The sequence below is a fragment of the Nicotiana sylvestris genome, chromosome 7 (genome assembly GCF_000393655.2).
Source record: "Nicotiana sylvestris chromosome 7, ASM39365v2, whole genome shotgun sequence".
Lineage (NCBI taxonomy): Eukaryota > Viridiplantae > Streptophyta > Magnoliopsida > Solanales > Solanaceae > Nicotiana > Nicotiana sylvestris.
This window is the reverse complement of record NC_091063.1, coordinates 99,530,255-99,555,543: the sequence shown is the minus strand read 5'-3', so window position 1 is coordinate 99,555,543 and position 25,289 is coordinate 99,530,255. Positions and strand designations below refer to the sequence as shown.

At 34.0% G+C, this 25,289-nt stretch overlaps 1 protein-coding gene across 4 annotated transcripts; it reads left to right on the top strand.

The window, feature by feature from the left end:
• The first annotated feature begins 6,212 nt into the window (after positions 1-6,212).
• On the top strand, positions 6,213-23,960 carry LOC104246662 (uncharacterized). 4 transcript variants are annotated; one of them, XM_009802523.2, is made up of 13 exons: positions 6,213-6,302; positions 6,454-6,558; positions 9,158-9,231; positions 9,321-9,392; positions 9,528-9,556; positions 15,954-16,004; positions 17,437-17,487; positions 17,702-17,761; positions 17,865-17,947; positions 18,598-18,745; positions 21,099-21,149; positions 21,533-21,637; positions 23,528-23,960. In XM_009802523.2, the coding sequence occupies exons 1-13, from the start codon at positions 6,259-6,261 to the stop codon at positions 23,663-23,665; spliced, it is 1,011 nt and encodes a 336-aa protein (XP_009800825.1). In that variant the 5' UTR covers positions 6,213-6,258; the 3' UTR covers positions 23,666-23,960. The 4 variants fall into 4 exon arrangements, with proteins under 4 accessions (XP_009800825.1, XP_070006608.1, XP_009800824.1 ...); XM_070150507.1 differs by having other exon boundaries at positions 23,514-23,960; XM_009802522.2 differs by having other exon boundaries at positions 6,218-6,308.
• The last annotated feature ends 1,329 nt before the right edge of the window (positions 23,961-25,289 follow it).

Here is a 25,289-nt window from a genome sequence, read left to right as displayed (position 1 = left end):
CAAGTATAGGGTACTTCCACATCAATGAGGTCCCATCTATCTTCATCAAAAACTATTAAAATCTTGCAAAGTTTTCATGCTACGATTAACTAAAACCAAAAAGAGACCGATACTACTTCTTGTATTTTTTTCCACGAGTCTTTTTAGGTGCTACTGGAGCCTCAGATTCACTTGATTCGCCATGCAACTGCTTGTTCCTCCCATAGTGCCACAACAGTATACCAAACCTAGCTCGAAGACCATCCACATCAAAATTGACAACAGGGATTGGAAGATCTTCAATAATATACTCAGCAAAGCATGCAACATATACTCCACAATCTCTGAAATAAAACAAATAAATAGAATATAAAAATCAATTAGACGTGAAATGTTAATATGAATGAGGAAAACAAAGTAAAAAAAAGTAACTATTCTTACGAATTTTGCTGTGTCGGCAAATTTGTAATCAGTTCAATCTCAAAAGGATCAGTCAACTCCTTTCCTATGTGGATGCCATTTTGTACTACAATGTCACTTCTTTGGTTATAAAATTCAATGCTAACTAGAAATAAGGGGATCAACACAGCATATGCCTCTGCCACCTTTTGAGTAGCTTTTTTGTGCTTTCGACTACGTAGCGAGTCATATACATAAAAACATCTCTTGTGGAATGATACACACCCCAATATCCAATGCCACCTTTCTGCCAAATTAATTGGAAAAAGAACATGATCAACCTGGTGCCATGAAGTATTGTAATACATCCTAAATCCTTTCATGTACTGCATGATATCGCCTCATCTATCAATCAAATAATCTTATTTCCCACCTTTTACAAATTCTGTGAAAACCCTTTGAATGATATTATTAAATAGAGTATATGTAGTTGTGACTTTGATTGGCATATTAATTCCATATTTCGCCTTCTTCCTAAGATAGTAGAATATAATATTCAAGTGCTGCAAAAAGGAGAGGAAGAAAACATGACTAACACTAAAAATATGATTGAACTACTACAACAACAAAAATAAAAAGCAGTACACATACCGAACTAGATAGCAGCCTGCCAGAATAGTTTAAGGTATGGAAAAACATCTTATCATCAATCTGTTCAACTTCAAAGTCAAAACAAGGGTCTAGCTTTTGATCACCAGGTAAATACACTTCCCTATTTCATATAAAAGAAGATATGGATAAGAAATATAACAACAAAAATTAAGAAAACATGCAAATAAAAGTACATGAAAACGAATACACACTCTCCCAATTGCATGTTTGCTTCGACAAAGTTTGAGAATGCAGTCGTAAGCTTATAATCAACAACCACTGAAATGTCATTTACAAATGGAAATCTTCCTTTGATAACCTTCGAGGACCCCCCAACTGTACTAACACCAGATTGCCAGTCATTCCTATACGGCGGCTGTTTTACAGCTGCAGGGCGCCTTCTCTATGTGAAAACTGCAGGAGTAGTTTCACATTTTTTTGTATCTGGACAATACTTCTTGATACCGGCTGATCAGGTTTAGACTTATTTACAACACGAGTTGTCGGTTCATTTCCAGATTGATTTACATTACGTCTCCCTCCTTGTGTAATGGCAGCAATTAGATCAAGTTGAGAATCAGTATATTCAAAATCAGAATCCAAGTGAAGATCACCCTCGTGTCGACATAAAGCTTAAATTAGAAAATGCTAGTGAATAAACAAATATACAAAGTTAAGTAATTTTAAAAAAAAAGAATGAAAAGTTATATATAGAAGACATTACCAGAAGGCAAATTCACATTATTGCCACCAACATCCACTTGACCAACACCATCAACCCGAGATGCTGAACACATAAAAGCATTATCAGCATCACTACTTAGATAAAAAAACTATCAAGAACCTATCATTTACATACTAACTACAAAATTAGTAACATTAATATCGTACCCTGTGGAGCAGTATTAGACTCAATAACACATCTTCTCGTGTCTGTGCAGGGATTTTTGATGGCAGCGGAGCAGGACCCGACTTTTTAACATCATGAGATGACTACTTATATGTTGTTTGTTGTGTAATGGCGGTGATTTGATCAATTGCAGATACAGACAGTTCAAAGTTAGTATCCAAGCCAAAATCATGCTCATTTACGAAGGGGACTGAAAAAAGTTTTAAGAAAAGGTTAGCGAACGCACAAATACATAGAGTTAAATAAATAAAAAAAGAATAAAAAAAATTAGATATACAACATTTTACCAGAACGCAAATCATCATTAACTACGCTATGACTTGTTGTGCCGTTCTTCACATTGACACCAGTAGCACCTCCATCTCGATCAACCCCACCAAAATCAGACACTAAACATATAAAAGTATAAGCAAGAGTACTATTTTCAAAAAACAACAGCAAAAAAAAAATCAAATCTGTGATTTACATACTAGAAAGCGCTTTGGGCGTGCTATCTCCAATATCTACAGGATCATTCCCAACGTGGCCCCTTTCAAATTGGTCATAATCATTATGCATCTCACGAAAGTCAGGATCATTATCCTGTTGCTTATGCGAAAAATGAGAAACTAACAATTTTATTATTATGCATATTACAAGAACACTATGTGCACTAAAACTAAAGAATGGAATAGTATCCTATAAGCATATATTGCATCTTTGAACAATATACTATAGCATTATATTATATAAAAGATCAATACCGCTGAATTTCCCTCTGGTTTCATTGATTGCCTACTAATAGCTGCAAGCACCTCCTCAAACTTGGTCTCTACAAAAAGCTTCAAACCTTGTAACTCCTTCATTACCTCAGCATTGGTAGGTTGGGAATCACCTCCAGTACTTTCATGCATACTTTGTGTCTTTGGTAATTGTGTGCCAAAAACCTGAAAGCTATCGGGCTAACTGTCAGTGCACTCAACTTCAATTTTAAAGTTTAGACCACGCACATCAAATAGTTGCTTCTCATTATCAGTTGGGGTGATGTTCTTTAGCTGCAATTATTAAGCACACTAATTAGAAATAGAAATGATAATAAAGTATGGAAAGATAAAAGATCCCTATTACCATATGATACCAATATAGTATACATGTATACCAACAGAGTATATATCACTGATCTGGGATATTGCTACAACTAACTGTGACCAAACTACTGTACCAAAAATATTAAAAGATGCAATAAAAGTATGAGAAAATTAAAAGTATAAGTAACAATAAAACTATAAGTAGAAGAAAAGATCCCTATTACCATACGATACCAATATGTTATACATGTATACCAACAGAGAATATCATTGATCTGGGATATTGCTACAACTATCCATGACTAAAATACCATACAAAAAACATTAAAAGATGCAATAAAAGAATGAGAAAATTAAAAGTATAAGTAGCAATAAGTTATAAGTAGCAGAAATGATCCATATTACCATATGATACCAATATGGTATACATGTATACCAATAGAGAATATCATTGATCTGGGATATTGCTACAACTACCTGTGACTAAACTCCTGTACCAAAACATTAAGAGAGGCAATAAAACTATGAGAAAATTACCTGCTCGCATTGCAAGCTAGACATTCGCAAAGCAACTCGCTCATTCGGTATTTGACCCATGACTACCCAATTCAAAATTCGTGGAAGTTTGTTTCCAATATGATCAGCAAAGTGATCATCCAAACTTGGGCAGCATTCATACAACCAAATCTGTAAAGCCAACGGGAAGCCACCGAATCTATAAAAAGAAGGCTTATCTTGAAACTTGTTGGAACACGATTCGATTGTAGCGTTATAAACATTTATACCCCAGGGATAATTATTAAAATCACCGCACTCAACCAAGTCAAGGTAAGACTGTGAAATAACCTTTGTTTTGAGTTGAGAAAGTAAGAAGTTGTTCATAAAATAAAGAATTGCTATCTCCAACGCATCATCATCTGTTTCCCGTTTCTTCTTCTTAAAACAGTCTCCTAGTTGGGCCAATGGCACGGATGCAGTCCTAAAATATTTTGAAATCAACCTATTCTCTGTTATGCTCTCTATACTTGTATCACCCTTACATTTCAACCCAGTAACAAGTGCAAATTCATCCAAACCAAAGCGCAACCTAGAATCATTCACTACAAACCACATCTCATTTTTCACCTCATGATGTACTTCTCTAATAAGAAAATGGTGCATAACCCGAATCTGCACAATAACTGGTGGCAGATTCAAAAAATAGCCAAAACATGTTTTCTTAAACAGTCGAAGTTGCATCTTTGATAAATTCTCTTTCAATTGATGAATAACATGGCAGTTGGTATCCTAATCAACCCTTGGTTTATAATCTAAGTCCATAGGCATAAGGAAATCCCAACACTGCAAAATATGTTCATATAAAATAATTTCAGAAATAGAATTTACTTAAAAATGCAACTAAACCAACCAAAAATATTACAACTATCATATGATACCAACACGGCATATAACTATACCAGCAGGGTATACAATTATACTGGCTAATTTCCAGCAACTATAAATGACTATACTACTATTACATAACATATAGGAATAAAGAGAAAAAGCAAAAAGGTATGCAGCGATAAAGTATTTTCAAGATACTGTACGATACTACTATTATTAAAGGAAAAACAAATAGTAAAGACATCCAAAAAAGGATCCAGAAGCATATGATAGTATATAGCTATACTAACAGGGTAAATAGTTGTACGGAGTTGTTCCAACAACTGCCTATAACTATAAAAACTATCACATAACACACATACACTATGTCTATAGGCATAAGGGAATCGCAACAATGCAAAACATAATTATATAAATTATTTAAGAAATAGAATTCAGTTAAAATTAACACAACTGACTATAACTATAATATAATACAAAAGCATAACAGGAAATCAAAAAATAAGAATGTACTATACATTCAAAATCTCACAGATCATAATTTTAAGAAAATTACCTTCTTGGATTGCGACACCAATTTTTTTCTTCTTTAACTGAGAATCATCGATACAATCAACATCTTCTGGTTGAGTCTCTGTTTTAGGCACGGATTCATGTCGGCTTCCCCCTAACTCAGAATCCTCAACAACTTTACCTTTTTCCTTATCAGTCACAGGAACACCTCCTAAGACTGGTTCAGAATTTGTGTCGGGTAATAATTGGTAGGGAGTTTCATCGACTGATGAAGCATTAATATTGTTGCCTTTTCCACCCTCTATCTACATTTTCAGTTGTGTTTTCAACATGACTACTGCTAGGGTTATGACTAAACAGAGACTGAGAATCAGAAAATAAGGAAAAACTAGGACCAGACATGACTGAGGCAACAGATTCAGCAGCTACTTGTGTTGAAGAATGATGTTGTCCACGGAGCCACCATCTATGCGCGCAATGCTTCCGACCCATAGAGAAAAGAACAACCCATAGACATTGATTCACAAAAGTACAAAAAAAAAAACACAAAAATCCTATGATTTTGAAAACCCACTTTCACTAAAATGTACTTTCAGAAGCAAAAAATTCACCCCAAAACAGGTATTAGACGAAGAGATAGAACGGAATCTGAAGATAGAACGGAATCGGAAGAAAAAATTAAAAACTCGAATGTGGGTGAAATATGCGTTCTCATGGGTTGGCAATGGAAATTTGGAAACTGTTCTCTAGTATAGTGTCAATTGTTGAAGACAAGCGTGGGTAGCTTGGGCCGGGTGAAATAGGTGGGCTGGATTCTTTAGTCTAGTGTAAAGAATGAAGATAAGGCTTTAAAGACAAATGGGTAGCTTGGGCCGCGTGAAATATGGGGCCGGGTAAATAAATTGGGCCGATTGGGTAGGAATAGTAAATAGTTTGGGCATGCGTATTAAAAGGTATAAAGTGAGATTTTCTCTTATTAATATATAAAGCTAATGCATGCATTATTTTATCTAATGCATGCTACCAAACAACTAACGTTGATGCTAACCAAATGTCTAATCAAATTGCAGATCCCAAGAAGGTGGTCCTTATGTTCAAATTTGAAAGAAATAAAAAAAAATTCGATAAAGAATATTCAACACATGTTATATACTTGTAAAATTTAATATTTTACTTATATATGCAGTATAATTTTTTCCGACGAACGATAATCACTCTTACCACAGTAAAGTTTCGCCCCCGTTGGTCGTAAAGAATTAAAAAGTTATTAGCATTAACATTAGTTACAAGTTAACGACCAGTCCATACCAGAGTCCCATAAAATCCCCTATATAACACAGTTCGATAGAATCCATGCTTCTTCCTCCCATTACTCGATCTTTCTCATTCCACTCCAGGTTCAGGTTCCTACGCTCTTTTCAATACCCAATTCATGTTTTAATCGCCGTTTTTCATGTACTCCTTTCTTGTGTGTGTGAGGAAAAAAACCCATATCCTCATTCTTCTTTTTGTGTTTTATTTATTTATTTATTTATTTATTTATTTCAGGAGACTAATTTGGTCGAAGTGCAGAAATTCACAAATGGGTCCCGAAAATCTGAGTCTAATTGATAAAAGACATCGTGCAAGTTTTCGGCTATGCAACGTTTCAGGGTATCTTTGCACTCTCACTGTCTTTTGACTCTTAATTTTATTTAGTTATTTGTAGTTTAACGCAGACAAGGGATATCGATTGTGTTTCCATTCTGTTTCCACACAGTGTTACGAATATGGATAAACACCTTGTGATTGGGATAGTAGAAGACACTGTTAATTTGGACCCAATTTTTGGAGTTGCAATATGAAGCACATTCATCATTCTGTATAGTGAATTTATGTTTTACTAATCTAGTTCGTTTGGTGTAGAAATTATCATCATACTTCCCTTTTTATAGTGTTCCTAAAAAGAATGTCATATTTCCTTTTTTTTAAAATAAATAATTTAACTTTAACCTTCACATTTTACCCTATCTAAGATGATTTATAGCCACAAAATTGTCTATAACTTGTTTTAACTGCTAGTTTCAAAAGTCTTTCTTTCTTAAAAATCCGTGCTAAGTCAAACACCACCACCTAAATTAGGACGGAGGGAGTAGTTGGAGAGTTAAAACTTTTTATTTTCTTTTTGCTATGAGTTCTTGAAGCATTTTAAAAATGTCTTAACTCTTAATTTCAAATCTGGTTATAGTGATTTTAATGTAGTTTTTCTGTTCATGAATTTTCTATAGAAAGAGAAGAATCAATGTCATTCTTTTCAAGAATCAAGGAGTAGGATAGCATCAAGTATCATGCATATGGAAAATGAATTTAGAGCCTGTTTGGCCAAGCTTTTAGGAGGCCAAAAATACTTTTTTCCTGTAAAAAAGTACTTTTAAAAAAATTTAAGCTGTTTGGCCAATATAGAGAAGTACTTTTGGCCAGCAGCAGAAGCAGTTTTTCTGCTTTTGGGAAGAAGCAGAAAATTCTAGCTTCTTCCAAGAAGTAGAAGCAGAAGCGAAAAATTAATGTATTCAAGACAAAACTATCCTCACTATAAATTTATATTTTTCAAATTATCACTTACAAATGTAAGTTTTTCTTTTTATTTTTGTTTCTAGTTTTTATCATTCTTTTAAAATTAAAGATATCATATACATGGATCATATTGTAACTTTCCAACTTCTTTATTGACTTTTTTTGTTTTTGATTTGTTCTTTGTGTAATGTCTTGTAACTTTCCAAATCATCTTCTTCTTTTTTCACACTAAAGCAAATTATCTACATCCTTCTTTGGATTATCAAATCTCTTCCTAAAAATAATCATTTATAATTTCTTCTGTTATATGCTATTAGTTCCCGAATCTTTAAAATAGTTATCAAATCTAATTTGTGAAAATTACCTATAAATAGGTAATAAATTTACAATTCCATCACATAATCTATATATATATATATATATATATATATATATATATATATATATATATATATATATATATATTATTAAAAGCCAGAAAAGACATCACACATTAAGCCAAGTGGCAGCCTAAAAATAGGCCATTTGGCAATTTATGACAAAGTTAGTAAGATTAGGTAATACTAATTAGTTTCTTTTTGAATTTAAATTTAAAAAAAATTATATATTATGTGTTGTTAATAATTAGTTACTCTTTTTGAATTTAAATTTAAACATACTTAACTATTTTTTTACAAAAAAAATTATTTTTATATATTTAAAATTATTTCTATTTTACGTTAAATCCCATCTTTCAAGTTTGACACTCAGAATCATCTAGTTACAATTACCATGGCTATACATAATTTCATCCGATGACATTCTTCTACCGATAAGGAATTAAATTATTATGCTAATGAAGACATTACTGCTGAAATTGAGGATGGAGATGGGCCTTCTGATATTCCTTTAGAAATGCAAGGCAATTCTTCTAATAATATGGAGGCGTTGTGTGATAGACGTAGAGATGAAATTGTTGAGAAATATTATCATGTGTGAGTGACTTTACTTATTATTTCATGGTAGATTATCAATATATAGTAATTTGTGGAATAGATTTCTAATTTATACTGAATGATGTATTTTGATGATTCAAATCATCATGTAACAATAAGTAATTACACTAGATAATAATATATGCTTTGGTATAACTATATATGTAAAATTGATTTAATTCTTTAATAAGTTTGTTTACTTTATGTTTTATATTTTAATTAAATTAAATAAATAATAATAAAAGTCTGTTACAATAAATATTTGAGTTCATTTTTCTCTTTAAAAGAATTATAAGACCTTGGTACTATCCTTTTTGGTAATTTGACACTCAAAAGTACTTTTTAGAAAGATTGGCCAAACACAATTTGTTTACCAAATGTTGCAAAAAGTACTTCTTGAATGAATTGATTAAACACAAACTGTTTTTTTTCCAAAAGTACTTTTGAAAAAAGTACTTTTCAAAATAAACAGATTTTGACAGCTTGGCCAAACGGGCTCTTAGTAAGGTAGGATCGGTAGCAATTTTTTTGGTACACCCATGGTTACCAATGATACTGTGCTGATTGGTGTCTTACTTACTATCCATTCGCTTTTGACTTCTGAGAAATGAGCAGCTGAATTAAAGATCAAGTCATGTTTTTAGTGTTTGTTGTTGAAGTTTTTGTACATTTATTTACATAAGAAACTATTAGCCTCTTATCTTGTGCATGTAATGATGGGCCAGTTATAAGACGGATCTGCTGGAAATTTATGCCAAGGACCCAAAGTTTCATGTCTTGTTTATTCCTGGAAATCCAGGTTGTTATAGTTTGTAAGCAAGTGAATTTATGTTTTGTAGGTGTTAGTGAAGCGACTATGATAATTAAATTATGTTGATACTGCTGCAGGTGTTATCTCGTTTTATGTTGATTTTCTGGAATCACTCTATGATCTGTTGGGTGGAGCTGCATCCGTGACAGGCAAGATACAGTTTCACCTCTACTGGACTATAACAACTTGGATAGCAAGATTCATGGTCAGCTAGAAACAATCTTTCTTTGTTTTAAATCTGAATTTCTGTACTGATTGCTTCCTTTTTCTTTTGTTTCTTTCAGCAATCTCGCACATTGGTCAAACAGAAAAGGTAAGGCCTTTAGGCCAGTATCAACTAGAATACCAGGAATTCAGTCTTCTTGCCTATTGAAATGAATCTTCTCCGTGAAGTGTGAATGTCGGAAACAAATTTCATTGGCATTTAGCTATACATATTCTTTGATAAAGTTACTGAACATGTAATAACTTATCGCACCTACTCTCATTTACTACCTATTTAACTAAAAATACTTCAAGATTTTTTTTCTTCCTATAACCAAATACCACAAAATGACTTCTTCATGGAAATATTTTCGAGGAAAATGTTTTCCTTAGTGCAATAATCAAAAGTTCAACAAACACAACATACAATTTTAAGTTTTAAATAATTTGTATTAATTGAGCAGCCTTCTGTAAGACATAATTGGTCGAATTACAGAACTGGAATGTAACACAAATTGTAATTTGACTTGTATAAAAGTTTAACTGCCTATATGACCCATATTTTTTTTTTTGGCACTTGGGTGTGGCCTAGTGGTCAATGAAGTGGGTTGAGAACCATGAGGTCTCTGGTTCAAATCTCAATGGAGGCAAAAAACACTAGGTGATTTACTCCAATCTGTCTTAGCCTTGGTGGACAGAGTTACCTGGTACCTGTTGCTGTTGGGAGGTAGCAGGTATCCCGTGGAATTAGTCGAGGTGCGCACAAGCTAGCCCAGACACCACAATTATCAAAACAAAAAAAAATCTTTTTACTATCAAAAGCACGAAACACTAGTCAAAATTGTCATTTACCTATTTTCCCTAATATGTAGGACTTGGAAATTAACTAAAATTTTATTTTTTAAAACTTTCCACATTTGAATTATTATGTAGGAAAACCTAATATTTAGGACATTAAAATCAACTAAATTTCTTCCTTGTACAAATTAAAGTCCTAATATTTAGGACCAAATACAAGAACTAACTTACGTTAATACCTTTTAGAAATTCAAATTTCAAGGTTTTAGTATCTCACCAGCAACCATAGATTTGGATTCAAAGCCATCCGAGGAAAAAATTAAACTATTACAATTTTTTTATAGACGAAAAGAGGTACGACTATTGATTCTTTTAAAAGTGACGCTAGATGAGGAATTTGTAGTTTATTATTCTAATATTTAGATTTTAAAATCAACTAAAAATTTTGGTTGTAAAAATTTCCCTTAGTTAATATTAGAAAGTCCTAATAAATTGACTAAAATATTACCTTGAGTAAATCCCTTTTAAATTTGAACTAGGTAACATAACTATAATAATTTACATGTAAATCTAATATTTAAAACATTGAAATCACTTAAAATTTTATTTGTTAAATATTTTTATTACCTAAAAATACGATGGAGAGGCTTATATAATTGAGACACAATTATTCATACATCTCATTCAAGTATATGAAATTACAATGGCAAAAAAAAAATAAAAAATTTAAAAAGTAGCATTTAATGGTTCAAAGTGTTCCAAAGTTTTTCTATCAAATAAATATTTAAGCACTTCCTTTCCTGTTTTATTTAAGTTACGAATTTTTGGAATTGAAAACAATTTGATTCTATCATGAAAAAGGTATTTTTTTCCGTTTAGTTACGTTACATTTAAGAATTGAATATAATTTGATATTTTCTTGAATTTTTTTATTTTATTTTTTTTATATATTTTCGCCTAGCTCAATGAAATCATTCATCATTTTCAAGAACTTATACTTTAAAAAAAGTTTATTTCATAATTTAAACATATTATTTAATAATATATTTATATTGTTTTAAAAATTATATACTCATTGATATGGGTACACGTGCAAAGCGCGTACCTTAGGACTAGTATTATTAAATGAACTACTTAAATACCTTTCTAAGCTTTGGCTTGTGGGGAAAGAGCATGTCTAGTTAATGACTTCATGTAGCCAATGTTTAGTTAAATATCTTTCCTTAAGCGGCTGATTTATCCCACGAAGCACAACTTATAGTAACTTCTGTGACTGATTTATCTCTTGAGTCCCATTAGGACTAAATTTGAACTCTTCTTTAGTAATCATTTAAGTATCTATATGTTGAACTAGAGTTACTGGATGTCTCTAAAATCTTAATGTATATATGTACAACATGCCCCCTGCATGTGAACCTGATTCTTTTTCTTCGGCCAAGCTGCGGAAATATCCTTATATGGGTGATGACAAGACTTAAAGCCACGACCTTTGTCTGCTCTGATATTGTGTTGAACTTGAGTAATCATCTTATATAAAGCTAAGTTGCTCGGACCCGGGTGCAGGTGTGAGGTCGGATCTAGAGGTCGGATCCTTCATGATCTAAGTTTTAAGATTTGGGATTACAGATCTAGGTACAGATACGGGTTTGGGGATTTGGCTAAAATAATTCAAATATCTAAAAAAAGAATTTTAAAAATATATGTAGATTATGAGACATTGTGTGAAAAACTTACAATGTATTTCTAGAAAGAGAAAATATTGATCAAGAGGAGATCCGAGAAGGAGATAAAGGCAAAGGACTGTCATAGAAATTTCTATATACAAGGTATTTCATTTTTTTTAATTTCATCCTAGCTTTTATTTTGATTTCAGAAATTATTGTATCTGTCCAGAATTTCTCCGTCGATTTTGGTGAAAATACCCAAAATTGGTTGACGAGATCCGATAGAGATCCCACACCCATACCCACGTCGTGTCAACATGGGTGTGGCACCGAAAGTGAAGAGTCCGAGCAACTTAGCTATGAAGGTTTAAGCCATTAGAGAAGGGACAATTCTAGTTACATATATATTATAGGTATGCAACTTTTTATAGCGCAACTATTCTTATCTATTTTGGTATTATTTTAAATTCTACTATCCAGTCCTGTAATAGATCCCTAAAATGAACGTTGACTGCAATATTATAGACAGGAGGAGTATGAGATTTCAATATTGTAGAAATTGCACCTCATATTTTAGCTGAGTTTGATGAAATAGTTGTGCTTTGATTAGAATAAGTCCACCGGCTAGAGTTGAAATTTATCTTATATAAAGCTCAACCTAGGGGCCATTTTGTGTGACATTGTTTAGATAGGCATGAATGGCCTCTACAGTAGTGCAAGAGGGCATGGATGTTCTTTTCTTTTCTGAGCTTGTCAACTCAAGTAATCAAGTCTGTGTACGGGCTAATCAATTAAATGTTGAGATTACAACAAAAATGCCAAAGGATGAAAGTTACCTTCCACGTCTTTGTCCCATTCCAATGTTGCAGGTGTCACAGCCTACCTGCGCTTTGACAGTACGTTGATTAACTAGAGAATATGCAGTGTAACCACTACAGGATGACATGGTACAAATTACAATGATACATAAGGCTAGCTAATGAAATCTAAGTTACCTGGAGTGTTGGAATTTCATGTGGAATTATACTAATGGACTGCAGCAATACAATTGCTCTTCTGAATATTTTTTCTGGTTTCAGAAGCTCTGCCTTGTTGAACACCGTCAGGCTTATTTAATTTATTTGGCCACTTATGTCATTTCAGCAAATGAAGCTATCTATAGTATTGAAGTTGCTCAGTTAACTAGATCATGGAATCGAGTAGTCTTTTGATTTCTGAATTTGATGGAAGTAGTAGCAAATGATATGGCTGTTCGCTCGTTCTATCATTGGCTATATATTATGGAGCAACTTAAGGTATGTTGCTTTACAACAGGGTTGTGAAGCAAGATGGTAAGATAAAATAAAGAGATATGGTTTCTCTTGGATCATTTTATTTGTAGAGGATGAGAACGCTTTATGACTAAGTACAAATAATGCTGCATTTTCGTTATCCATTTGTTTCTGTTCTTTTTTCCTCTTGCATGTTTGTTTCGAATAACTATATCTGAAATTCTTGGTGAATCTTCTTTTCCTAATCTAATTTGTTAAATTAACAAGTACTTTTATAAATTTCTTGGCTTGTCTTATGATGTTCCAACACGGACCTTTTAAGTAAATCAGTACCTTTTCATTATTATTGCTTTATTTTGAAGTTTTGGTTGTATTTTGGGTATTACTCTGTTTTCTTTAAATAGAATTTTAGCTTTTTTTAAGGAAAGCGGCTGTTGGATATTTGATTTTAACCGGTTGCCCCACCCCTTACAATAAGTACTGGTGGGAGCAAAAGAGCGCTTCTGCCCTTTATCCAAACATACAAGAATGCAAATCCACCTATTCGTGTGCTGCTTCCCTCAACCAAATATTGGCTTTCAGTTTAGATAAGAAATGCTACTGGTAAAACCTCCAAAATGTGGCCAAGTGGGAGTTCTATTCATCAACCTCCCTACTTTGTCTTGAGTTTGAGATTAACCTCATTTTCTTCATTTCCGTCATTCTGAATGAAGTAAATATTAGTTTAAGTCTGACATAAAGACCTTTTGATGACCACAATTAACTTTTAACTGCAAATCACTGTGTATTTGATTCTTAAATCTGTGATTTGTCATCTCCTTCATTTCCTGGTACCAGCATTCACCACCTCCTTCTTTGTTCGAGTACCATGTTTCATGAATACTATGCTGAGTCAAACAGGTGCAATATGGGTCTGGGAGCTTCACGTGGATTCTTCAAAATTCTTTACAATTAGCAAAAAGTTGCCCCATAAACCCTTAATCCGATACATCCACAAATGAGTCTTACCCGCATTCACCACCAAGTAGTTTCTGAAAAATTGCTGGAGTTTATGAAGCTCCTTCTGCGTTTTCTGTTTAGTAAAGGGGAGTTAGGAGGAGCATGTGCAGATAGTCGACCCGTAAGATTTTAAGAATTGAGTTTTGACCCTTTCAAATTGTGAATATGAAAAGAAACTTGGTTAAATGTATTTTTGCATTCCTTAACCTTTGTATCGATGTTTACATTTCTCAATTCCCAGAATAACTGTTTTCCTTAACTCCCTATTCTTAAATCTTAAGCTTCATTCCTGCTTGTTAGACTAAAACGTTGTGGTACAACAGATTGAGATCCCTAGTCTTTGCCATGTATTTCATAAAAGACAGTTTCTTTTGCAGGAGAAAAATAAGTAGGAGTAGTTATAAAATCTAAAAAGTGCCTTAAATAATAAGTATAAGTCGTCAATTCTGCATCTTTGTGGACAAAGTTCTTTTGAAGCTAAACCAGATTTGTTCTGCATGCAAATGCCAAGAATATTCACCACTAGATGCCTCAGTTTAATTTGAACTTTTATGCAAAGAATATTAACTCGGAAAACACTGTGTACCTATGAGACAGGTCTATCATCTATATATACCTTTCATGTCTTTGATATACGTGCAAAACTGTGCATCTATCGATGACAAGGGATCACGGTGTGACTAGAACCTCTTCTTAAATACAAGCATTGAGGAGACTAATTATGTACGGAAATAGTTGCACCAGCTTACAACTTCTGAACTTTATTAGCATTATGCTATGCGGAGCCAAAAGAATGTCTATCAAAAGAGATGAAGTTGTTGGGCTAAAACAGCCTAAAGATACTCTTAACATGATGTGATAGTGTCAACTTTGGACCAAGCCCACACGGTTTTCTCCAAAAGGCCTCACACTATTAAGAGTATCCAACTGCTATAAGTAGCTTTTTTTTCTTTTCTACTTTCCATGTGGGACTTTATTTGCATATACCCAACAATCTTCCCTTTGAACTAAGTTCCATATGACCAATCACCATTCATGCGCTAATTTGGAGGTTAACTGTGTGTCACCCAACCGAAGTCCAGAGGAGAGGCTGTGCATGCGCCTTTGAAGCTACGGGTAAAGGTAGTAAACTGGCCCACAGACGGGCAAAGGCACTAAGCCTGGCCCTGCGCCATTACCCTCCGCCATCTCTATACTCGTCCTGCCAAACTATTAGTTCTGATACTAGTTGTTGGGCTAAAACGGCCCAAAGGTACTCTTAACATGGTATGATATTATCCGCTTTAGTCCAAGCCCACGGGATTTTCCCTAAAAGGCCTCACACTATTAAGAGTATCTAACTCCTTATAAATAGTTTTTTTTTCTACTTTCCATGTAGGACTTTATTCTCACACGCAACAGACGTGAGCTAAGTCGTAATTGCTCTGCAAGTTAGGTTGCACACAGCGTTCTATTGGAACATGTAGTATCCATTTTATAAAAAAGTTTTTAGTTGCTCTAAGGGGCTCTGGCTACTTTGTCCTTCTTTTCTGTTTTCATTTCTCCTTGTAACTCTTCAAACTTCAAGTTCAAAGTTTGCATCTCATGTGAACTGTGAAGACCGTTGGATGATTTATTGTCTTTGATTGACCTTTTGAAGATTTCCCATAGACTCGATAGTCTTTAAAGATGAAAATTTGTTGGTGTATAATAATATCTTCTTTTAAAGTTTCAGCTGGCACTAATGCCATCAATGCATGGCTAACATAGTTGCATGATTTGTTCCAATTGCTAGAATTGGGAGCACGGAAGGCTGTTTTCACTGCAAGAACAAACAGATCACAAGGTAATTTTGTTATCTCATATTAGTTTATCTTAGAGAAATCTTTTCTTTTAGGGGAAGGGGGCAGGGGATGTGACAGGTGGGATGGTGAAAAGCATATCAGTGGTAATTCTTTTTTCAAAAAATTTCTGGGTTTAGGAACCAATAACTAATTTTTCCTCGATAGTGTTATTTCTATGTTAATGGAAAGTTGAAATTACCCTTCAACTTGTGGCTGAAGGATGTAGTCAAGAACTGTTTTTATTCCTTCTAATTATAGGATTAGCTTAATCTATTCTTTCTCAATTTTCCAGAATATTCCTTTTTTCTTCTGAATATGGTAGTTCAATGTCTATATCGGTGCTTTAAAAGGCGAGTGGCGTGAGGTGAGATGTTTTACCCAACATGGGCCGAGGTGTAAATCCCGAGCCACGGGGCATAAGTCCCATTGATATTCAATTTTACATTTTATAATTAGTATAATACACTTAAAATTATTTTAATATTCCTAATATTTTAAAGAGATCCACATTTCAGTGCAGATATTTATCCATCATATGTTTGATGTTAAAACTTTATATCCTCTGCTTTGTAATGCTCAATCTAATGGAGTGGCAATGTTTCTAGTTTCCAATTAATAAAATCTAAGTTCTTCATCAACATATATTTCAGTGCAAAATTGTATTAACTAGTGCTTTGAAATGCGTTTTGGGGCGAGTCCTGGGGCGGGGCAATACCAAAAACATATTGGGGAAATAGAAGGGGGTGTAGGTTCTGTTGGGTGATGCCCTAGAAAGTGAGGCACATGCCCGCCTATTGAAACTTAAAAAAACTAGAGAGAATTTTGACAACACCCATTGTTTTTTCTAAAACCCTCTTCTTTAATACCCAAATTCATCCCCACCAAAGAAAAAGAGCCCTAACTTCGTAACATCAAGACGGATCGGCGACCTTGAACTTGAAGAAATCATCCTCTGACCAATTTTAACGACTTTGGTACCCTCTTCTTGCTTTACCCTTTCGTATTTCTATCACATTAGTTTTTGGATATCATTTTTTTATGCGCTCCGTCCTTTGGCATATTTTTTTCTTTGATGTTGATTCACTTTCCATTCATTGCTTTTTGTTGGGTTTCTAGTAAAAGCTGGTATATTGCTCCTTTTCCGGTTAAACTCAACATGTTGCTCAAGTTAAAATTTTGAGTTAGTCCAATGATCCGCTAGTGTTATAATGAATATTGGTTGTCCTGATTCTTGAGCTAGTTTAGCTTGCATCAAGTATAAGTAGTACTCAAATTTGACCTTGAAAAGGTAAAGAATAGTTATAAATAAATAAATAAAATGTATGGAATTTTATTAAACAAAAGAAAAAGCTTCTCGCCCCAAAATGCAATTCAAAATACTGGTCTAAAGTCTGCATTCTTGATTTAATTTTGTTTCAAAATCCTCTTTTCCAGCTGAACTTCATAGAGCATGAGCTTCAGGATGTTGAAGTTCCTCTAGTACTGGTAAGTTCAGAAGTTGCATTAATATATACTCTTATGTGCGTGTTATTTGGATTCTTGTTCTGAACCATCATTTCATTGTTAAATTCAGATTTCAATCCAAACTCACAAAAATCAGTAAGAAAAATGGAACTTTTTATCAATGTAGATAGTCAGGTTCTCGTTTTCTGCATGTATTAGAAGTTTTATGTGCTGTGATTTTGATTTCCGTTCTTAGGTTGGTCATTCTATTGGCTCATACATATCTCTGGACATTTTTAGGAGATTCCAGGAAAAGGTGAAGAATACATCCTCTTTATATTGGTACAAGGTTTTTCACTATTATGCCTTTCCCCCCCCCCCCCCAAAATCCTCATTCTGATATTTCTATTTTTTTCTAGGTGACATACTGCATTTGCTTGTATCCATTTCTAGCTGTAAACACCAAGTCTTCAACACAAGCTATTATTAAGAAGATTGCAGTGTAAATCTCTTTGATTTTTCCTTGCCTGTTTCCTATGTGAAGTGAGAGCTTTCTACTTTAGCTGTTTATTTTCCTTCCTTGCCGTTTGAAAATCAGTCAGTTTTTGCTTTTTCTCTTACTGCAGACTACTGAACCTTTGTTTCCAATTCTCAATGAAACAGTTATAGAATCCCATTAATATCACATTACTTCGGGCAGTGAGCATGTGTGATCAGAATATCAGATTGCTTTTTGTTTAAAATTTCAAATTCTCTTTGAAGATCATATGACTTGATAAACATTTCCAACTAGTCACTGGCTATATAGCTTTTATTTTTCGACCTGTTACTTCTGTTTTAGTTTGTATGTCCATTCTTCTGACTGTTTGCAACTGGTTATTGTCACTGTTATGTTTTTCGTTTATCTTGTTTTACGAATCTCTTTGAGCTTGAATTGTGGATCTAGAGTTTTGAAAGTTTCTAGTTTATTCATTTAGGACTGAATATGTGGCATCTATTCAAAGTATCCAATAAACAAATCTAGAGGCACTTTTATTTTTGAGTATATTGCCATTACTTTTCCTGTTTGTGTGTGACATTTGTGTAGGCATTGTTTTCCTCATTAAATCACAGTGACAAAATTTGATGATCTTCGGTTATAACTTCCTGTAGATCTCGCACTTTATGTACGGGCCTAAGCTCACTTGCAGCAATTCTGGCACTATTACCAGCCTGGATCTCCAGATTTCTGGTGAAAAAATCTGTGGGGAAGTCCTGGTCCCCACCTGCAGTGGAGGCTCTCTGTAAACATGTCCTCAGGGTGAGGGTCAATTTCTTCTGATTCTCTTTTACACTGTTGGTAATCAGATCTGAAGTATTAGATCAACCGGTTATTCATTTTTTTTTTTGGATGAATAAGCAATGAGTTCGACATGCCAAGTTGATCTGTAAGTTAATTCTTCCCCAAAATGCCAAGTCAAAGCTCTTATCTAAACAATTTTGAAAAGTCAAAGCACGTAAATTTTGATGGTAAAGATCATCGTCTTTTTTTCCCTTTCAAAGCCATCAAACTTAAGATGACTTATGTAGGCAAACATGGACAAATCCTAACTCTTACGAGAATAATTACACCTTAGTTCTAAGCAACCAAAGTTGTGGCCTAGTGGTCAATGGAGTGGGAGAACCATGAGGTCTGAGGTTCAAATCCAAGCAGAGGCAAAATTCACTAAGTGATTTCTTCCCATCTGAGCCTTGGTAGGCACATCGGGTACTTGTGCTGGTGAGAGGTAGCAGATACATGGTGGAATTAGTCAAGGTGCGCACAAGTTGTCTCACACACCATAGATATTAAAAGAAAGTTAACACCTCAGTTCCAAACTAGTTTGGATCGGCTATATGAATCCTCAATATTCTTTTGCTCCATATTAGGGCTAATTTCATTCCGCTACTTACTAATTTCTTTTAGGACAACTTAGGGATTCTCTAAAACTACAGATTCTCTAAATGTCACATACATCCTTGCACTTTCATACGATCTCTTACAAACTTATAACACTCCTCTCAAACACCGAACCTAGTGTAAGTGTCCCAATAACAACTATATTTCAACTAGTTGGCATAAAAATAAAGACACCTTGCTTTTTCGTTGTATTTTATTTTTTCCGCTTAGTCCATATGAATTCCTAGAAATTGTTGGACTTTTGAGACTTTCCTCCATGTGTTTTAGGATCTATTTTGCCCCCTTATAGTACCTTCGGCCATAATGTTGTCACACTTACGGACCGGTAAAATTGGAGGTCCAAGTTGGACCTGACCAAACAATCTCGATGTATATCTCATTATTCTCCTTTATATGTGCTACTTGTGCCTTCTGTCGAATATGTGCATTATTTTATCTCCATATTTCCACATAACTCATCTTGGAGATTATTTTAATACTTTGGGACCCCCGAACTTGGCATTGTTTATAAAATATTTTGTCCTAATTACCACCTATGGACGACCTCAGCTCAAGGAGATGTGATGAACTCGCTGCCATGTGGACAAAAATATTTTTTTACCTTTTTAATTTAAATTCATTAATTTTTTGGATAATTTCTTTGGGGCCAAATTTGTAAAAAGCATGTTTGGAACTTCATTATTTAGGCGAAATATTTTTTATTTGGCTAATCAGCCACAACTTTTTATCTTTTTATTATATATTTGGACCAACAAAGAAGAAATACACGTTTCAAACAAATCGCCATTGCAGCTAAAGTTGAAATAAAAAGAAATACGTAGTTGAAAATCCATTATTTTGGCTTATTTTTTTTATTATTATTTGGCTAAAAGTAATGGAGCTCTACCCAACTTCCATGTAGATTTTGCTTGGAAAAGAAAGAGTATATGTTGAAATAAATAGTCGCTGCATCTAAAGAAGAAATAAAAGAGTTAGAAACTCTTTTATTTTGGCTAAAAGTAACGGAGCTCTAGCCAAAAGTAACAGCACTCCTCTATTTTAGCCATTCTATTTAATTATATATCTTATATTTTCTTATATACAAATAGTCTTGCATTCAGACACCACAATCTTGTCTAATCTCACTCCAAATCGTTCTTCTTATGCTAAGTTGCTAATTAAAGTCTAAACTTGCAATTCATATATTGTGTCTTATTTCCAATCATCATAAAATCCTACTCTGGGATTCTCCTTTGTAGTTCAGCTTTTGATCGACTCACTTTGTAGTTTTGTCAATTAACACAATGTTGTTCCCAAAGAGTATATGCCAATCTTGCATACTGTTGGTATTGTTGGTTAACTCATTCTTAACTAGGGTAAACAACTAAACAAGTACAGACAAGGTAGATCCTGGTGTAAACCCGCAGTTATTGGGAAGTCCTCCACATTTCAACCCACTGTTTTCACTAGGGCTCCTTGTAGATGTCCTAGTTAAAAAAATTATACCTTGATGGCTGCGGTTTGCTCCTAGTTCTACTTGCTGTAATTTTGAGGAGCACATTTTGAAGTACAAAATCATTAACCTCCTTTCGTCTGTGTGTTTTGTTACAGTTTTGGTCGAGAAACGAACTTTGCTTTCTGTTCTTTGTGATTTTGGATATTGTGAAATCAGCCATCTATATCTATTGTTAGCTTTAATACTAATAATTGTTGGCAACTGCAATGTGCTTTTCAGTACCATACCATTCAGAACATTCTATACATGGCAATGACCGAATTTGAAAAGGTAAGTTTCTCCTTGTCACATTATCAAGATGTTGCTCCAAGGGTACCCGTTATTTGACCCAGTGCAACCTAATCCCGAGTTTATTAAGTTCCAGAACATCTTTCATGCAAAATATTCTTGTTAAAGATGATGGTTGCCTATGGAAGAGATTGTTATAGACTGTAATTTTTCATAAAGAGGTGAAAAAACCTGTGATTTTTGTTGCAAAACAGCTGCATGACAAGCAGGAATACTCCCATAGAAAATCTTTAAACGACAAGCTAAAACATGACCAAAAAGAAAGAAATTTCCCCCAACTGCGTCAAATCCGTGCACATTCTGTATTCCTCCATAGAAGTTTTCTCAGTCTATCCTGATTATGATTTTTTCCCCTTCTGGATTAGCTTTCTGAGGTACCTGATTGGTCATTTATGAGGGAAAAGAAAAGTCAGATGGCATTTTTGTTTGGCGTCGACGATCACTGGGGTCCCTTACATATTTATGAAGAGGTAAATAATGTCTTTATTTCATTGTGCATATTTTCTCCTTTTATGTTTGCAATGTGAAACTACAATGATTTACTCTCTCTCTATGGTGTCTTATTAATGGTCGATCCGAATCTGATCAGCATTTTGAAAACTATTTGTATGTTTTATCGTCGTTTCCAGACAGCTGTGCATGCTGTGAGAACTGGCTCTTTTGAGTTAATGTCTAGTTGAAGACTGTAAGAAATAATCTAATGAGTTTCTAGAAAGAGATAAAATCTAGGATTTCTAGTTCAACTCTACCGTACGGTCGAAATTACTGCATCTTGAAAGTAAGAGATGCAATCTAGGATTTCTAGACATCAAGTATGATTTTTAGGTTATCATTATTAATTTTTTTATCATCTAATGTCCCTCCATAATATTTTGAGCTTGAAACTAATATTTAGAAATTTACTATTAAGAATAAATGTCTCTAGTCGTAAATTCTATTGGTGTTGCTGAAGGATGTAAGCTCCTGCCACAACTTGATTACCTTATTCGAAACCATAGTTGTTTGATCAATTTTCAAAGAAACAGGAAGTGGATTAACTCATTTGTAAATGAAATTGGAGATTGACAACGTATACAATAAGTGAAAAAGCAGCTATGAGTTGAGATGAAGAATTTGAGATTACGCAAGGAAGTGAAGAATGACAATACCTGTTAATCTTGACATGTGTGCAATAACAGATTTTATACTTGTTACGTGCTCTCCCTTTTAGTGTATATATCCTTACTTTTTATGTCCCAAACGTGATGGAGTGAGTGGGTGCTGTCTACTTGAGTTGCTTAAATATTACGTATCAAATTAACTTATTATTTTGAGAAGTATTTTTTCTCAAAGGTATTTTTGGTGAAAAGCAATTTGGGTTTGCTAAATAATTTGAAAAGCATTTCTGAACAACAATTAGTGTTTGGCTAAGATTTTAAAAAGTGATGCTACCTGTTATTTTTCCAAAAATACTTTTCATAAAAGTGCTTTTAGGGAAAAACTATTATTTCTGTTTCTCCTCAAAAACATTTCTTTTTTCTTCTAAAAGTTTGGCAAAATACTTTAACTTTGAAAAAAAAAGAAGCACTTTCTTTTGGAAAAAAAATGGTGTTTTTGGCCTTGGAGAAACTTGGCTAAACAAGTGATGTATTTCCCGCTATTTTACGTATCAGTCTAGAAAAAACATTAATAGAAAGCTATGTGGGATACACTGTTTGTCTTGCCCTAACTCAAATATGGATAGGCCTATCCTTCTTGGTTTGAAGTTCTCAGACCTGTCACACTTCATATGCATAAATACTTGAGTGCCTTCCTCAAACGTGTTTGTCCTTCTCACAAGTCACCCTAATACCAATAAATATTAGTAATAAAAAGAGTTCGTGTAGAAACTGTTAGTAGCGGCAAGGATAACTAGTTATCAATGTGTAGTTACAGGTCTAGATTGGTCACTAAAGTAGACAGGTGAATTCGAGATGGCATATCGCAAATTGATCTTTATGCAGAAGATGTTCATGTATAGGAGGGATAAATTCCTAAAGACCTTAGGATAGACTAGAGATGTAGTTTTACAAGTATGGTTACCTTATTGACAGTCTTTCTCTCGTAAAGCAATGACACTTGTAGATGTCCGCGTAATGATAGGTAATATGTATCTGGTGGAATAGTTAAGGTGCGAGTAAAGTGCCAGGAAACCAACATTAAGGTAGATTTTCACATGATCACATTGTGCCAAATGAAGCAATCCCATGAGAGTAAATCCTCTTCTCGTTTTAGTAATCGCAAACTATAATGACCAATTCTCTTTATGATGTATAAAGGTTATTGTCATTTTATAGAACTAATGCTTGAAATTTATCTAATTGCCAGTTTTGTGGTTACAGATCTCCAATAATGTTCCAGGTGCTGTCCTAACAGTTGAACAAGGGGGTTATACTCATGCTTTTTCTTGCACGGAGGCTGGCTCGTTATGGGTAGCTCAGCATGTTTCTGGCTTAATCAAGAATTATTTATCAAAATAGACTCCCAGTAGCCATTTTGAGTACACTTCATTATTGGCCGAAAGGTCAAAAAAGATGTAAGAGTGATAATAACATAATCTTATTGATGTGTCACATATTAATTACATTTTCTTTTTGGTGTGGAGTACGGCAATTATTGTGTAAGGAGTGGTATAAAAACTAGAAGCAAATTTAGGATTTAAATTCAGTCGGTTCAGCCTTTAAGATTCTTAGTATTAAACCGGTTAAATTTCTAAAGTTATGAGTTTATATTTACTTATTATTACAATTTTAGTAAACTTTTACACATAATTTATGTTCCAGTGTCAAAAATTATGAGTTCAATTGAATCCGTTGATACTATATTACATCGGCCTCTGATAGGAACTTTCAACCAGCATATTAATCAATGAGAATCATGTAAGATTAGGGTTTAACATTTGGTAGATAGAGATATACGATACTTATGGTAGTAGGAGATAGAATATATCCTGTAGAATGATTGAGGTGTGAGTAAAATAGTTCAAACACTATTGTTTTTCCAGAAGAAAAAAAAAAATCAAGTAAAGAGTGCAAGTGGAGTTGTTAGATTTCATGTCATCATGTATGGCTTTGATTCCTTGTTTAATCCTCCTCACCCACTCTTGCCATTAGGATTATTGTGGTTTCCCTTTCCCATTGATGGCAGAAACCAATGCAGCTTCTGACCTTTGTCATGATGAAGCTTGTCTCAACATGAATGGACTGACTCATTTGCAGGTCTTGGAATTTATGGTGAAAGGAAATTTGTGTGAACAGGGTCTGTCCAGTGGCTATTTGTGAGTCCGAAACAAAATGTGGTGCTTTTGGACAAGTAGCACCTTAATAGATGTAAAAAAAAAGATGATTTAATGTATAGAGCACAGTATTTGGGCGCTATATATAAAAAGTTGACAGTAACAGGTATAACGCCAAAATCTCCGGCGCTATACATAAAACTTTATGTATAGCGTCCAGTATTTGGGTGCTATACACCTTTTTCCTAGCCCCACCAATAATTTCTGACTTCAATAATTCAAAAGCGTATAGTGCCCACTTTTTGGGCGCTATATATATATATATATAAAATTTTCGGCTAGCCATTTCCTATATAAAGAGGTTAGGATTGTATGAAATTCATTCAAAAGGTGTATAGTGTAGAAATTTCCCGGCTAGCCATTTTCATACTCTTGTTGAAACGTTTATTGTTGTTAAATTCTCCAGCATTTTTTCATTATGTCTGAAGAGCGTAGAATAAGAGTTTTATTATATTGGGGAGTGAGGTTGTGATGGAGAATAACTCTGTGGGCTACAGTTTACTTGCTCAGCGTCATGTTAAATTGCTACTTACAATGGAGTACGATAAATTGATATCGTTGTTATGCAAAAAAATGAGTGTGAGGAAACGTTCAGTGATACTTAAAGTAACCGGAAGATATCCGTATTCCGTCACTCCGCCAGGGGTTGCTTTTTACTCGAAGTTTAACATCGACGTGATGAAACTTTGAGTGATTTTCTAAGGACTCCGAATGAATGCCGGAAATTTCTTGTAATCACAATGTTGGAGATGTACGTGAATGTCGAAGACGTTCCGTAAAACGAGATTGTGCGTAGTAGAGATAACCCC

Excerpts from the sequence above, each read along its gene's own strand:
- LOC104246662 (XM_009802522.2), top strand. The coding sequence starts at position 6,259 with ATGCTTCTTCCTCCCATTACTCGATCTTTCTCATTCCACTCCAGGTTC. Across the intron at positions 21,150-21,532 it reads CAATGACCGAATTTGAAAAG|CTTTCTGAGGTACCTGATTG; the intron begins GTAAGTTTCTCC and ends CTTCTGGATTAG. Across the intron at positions 21,638-23,527 it reads CCTTACATATTTATGAAGAG|ATCTCCAATAATGTTCCAGG; the intron begins GTAAATAATGTC and ends TTGTGGTTACAG.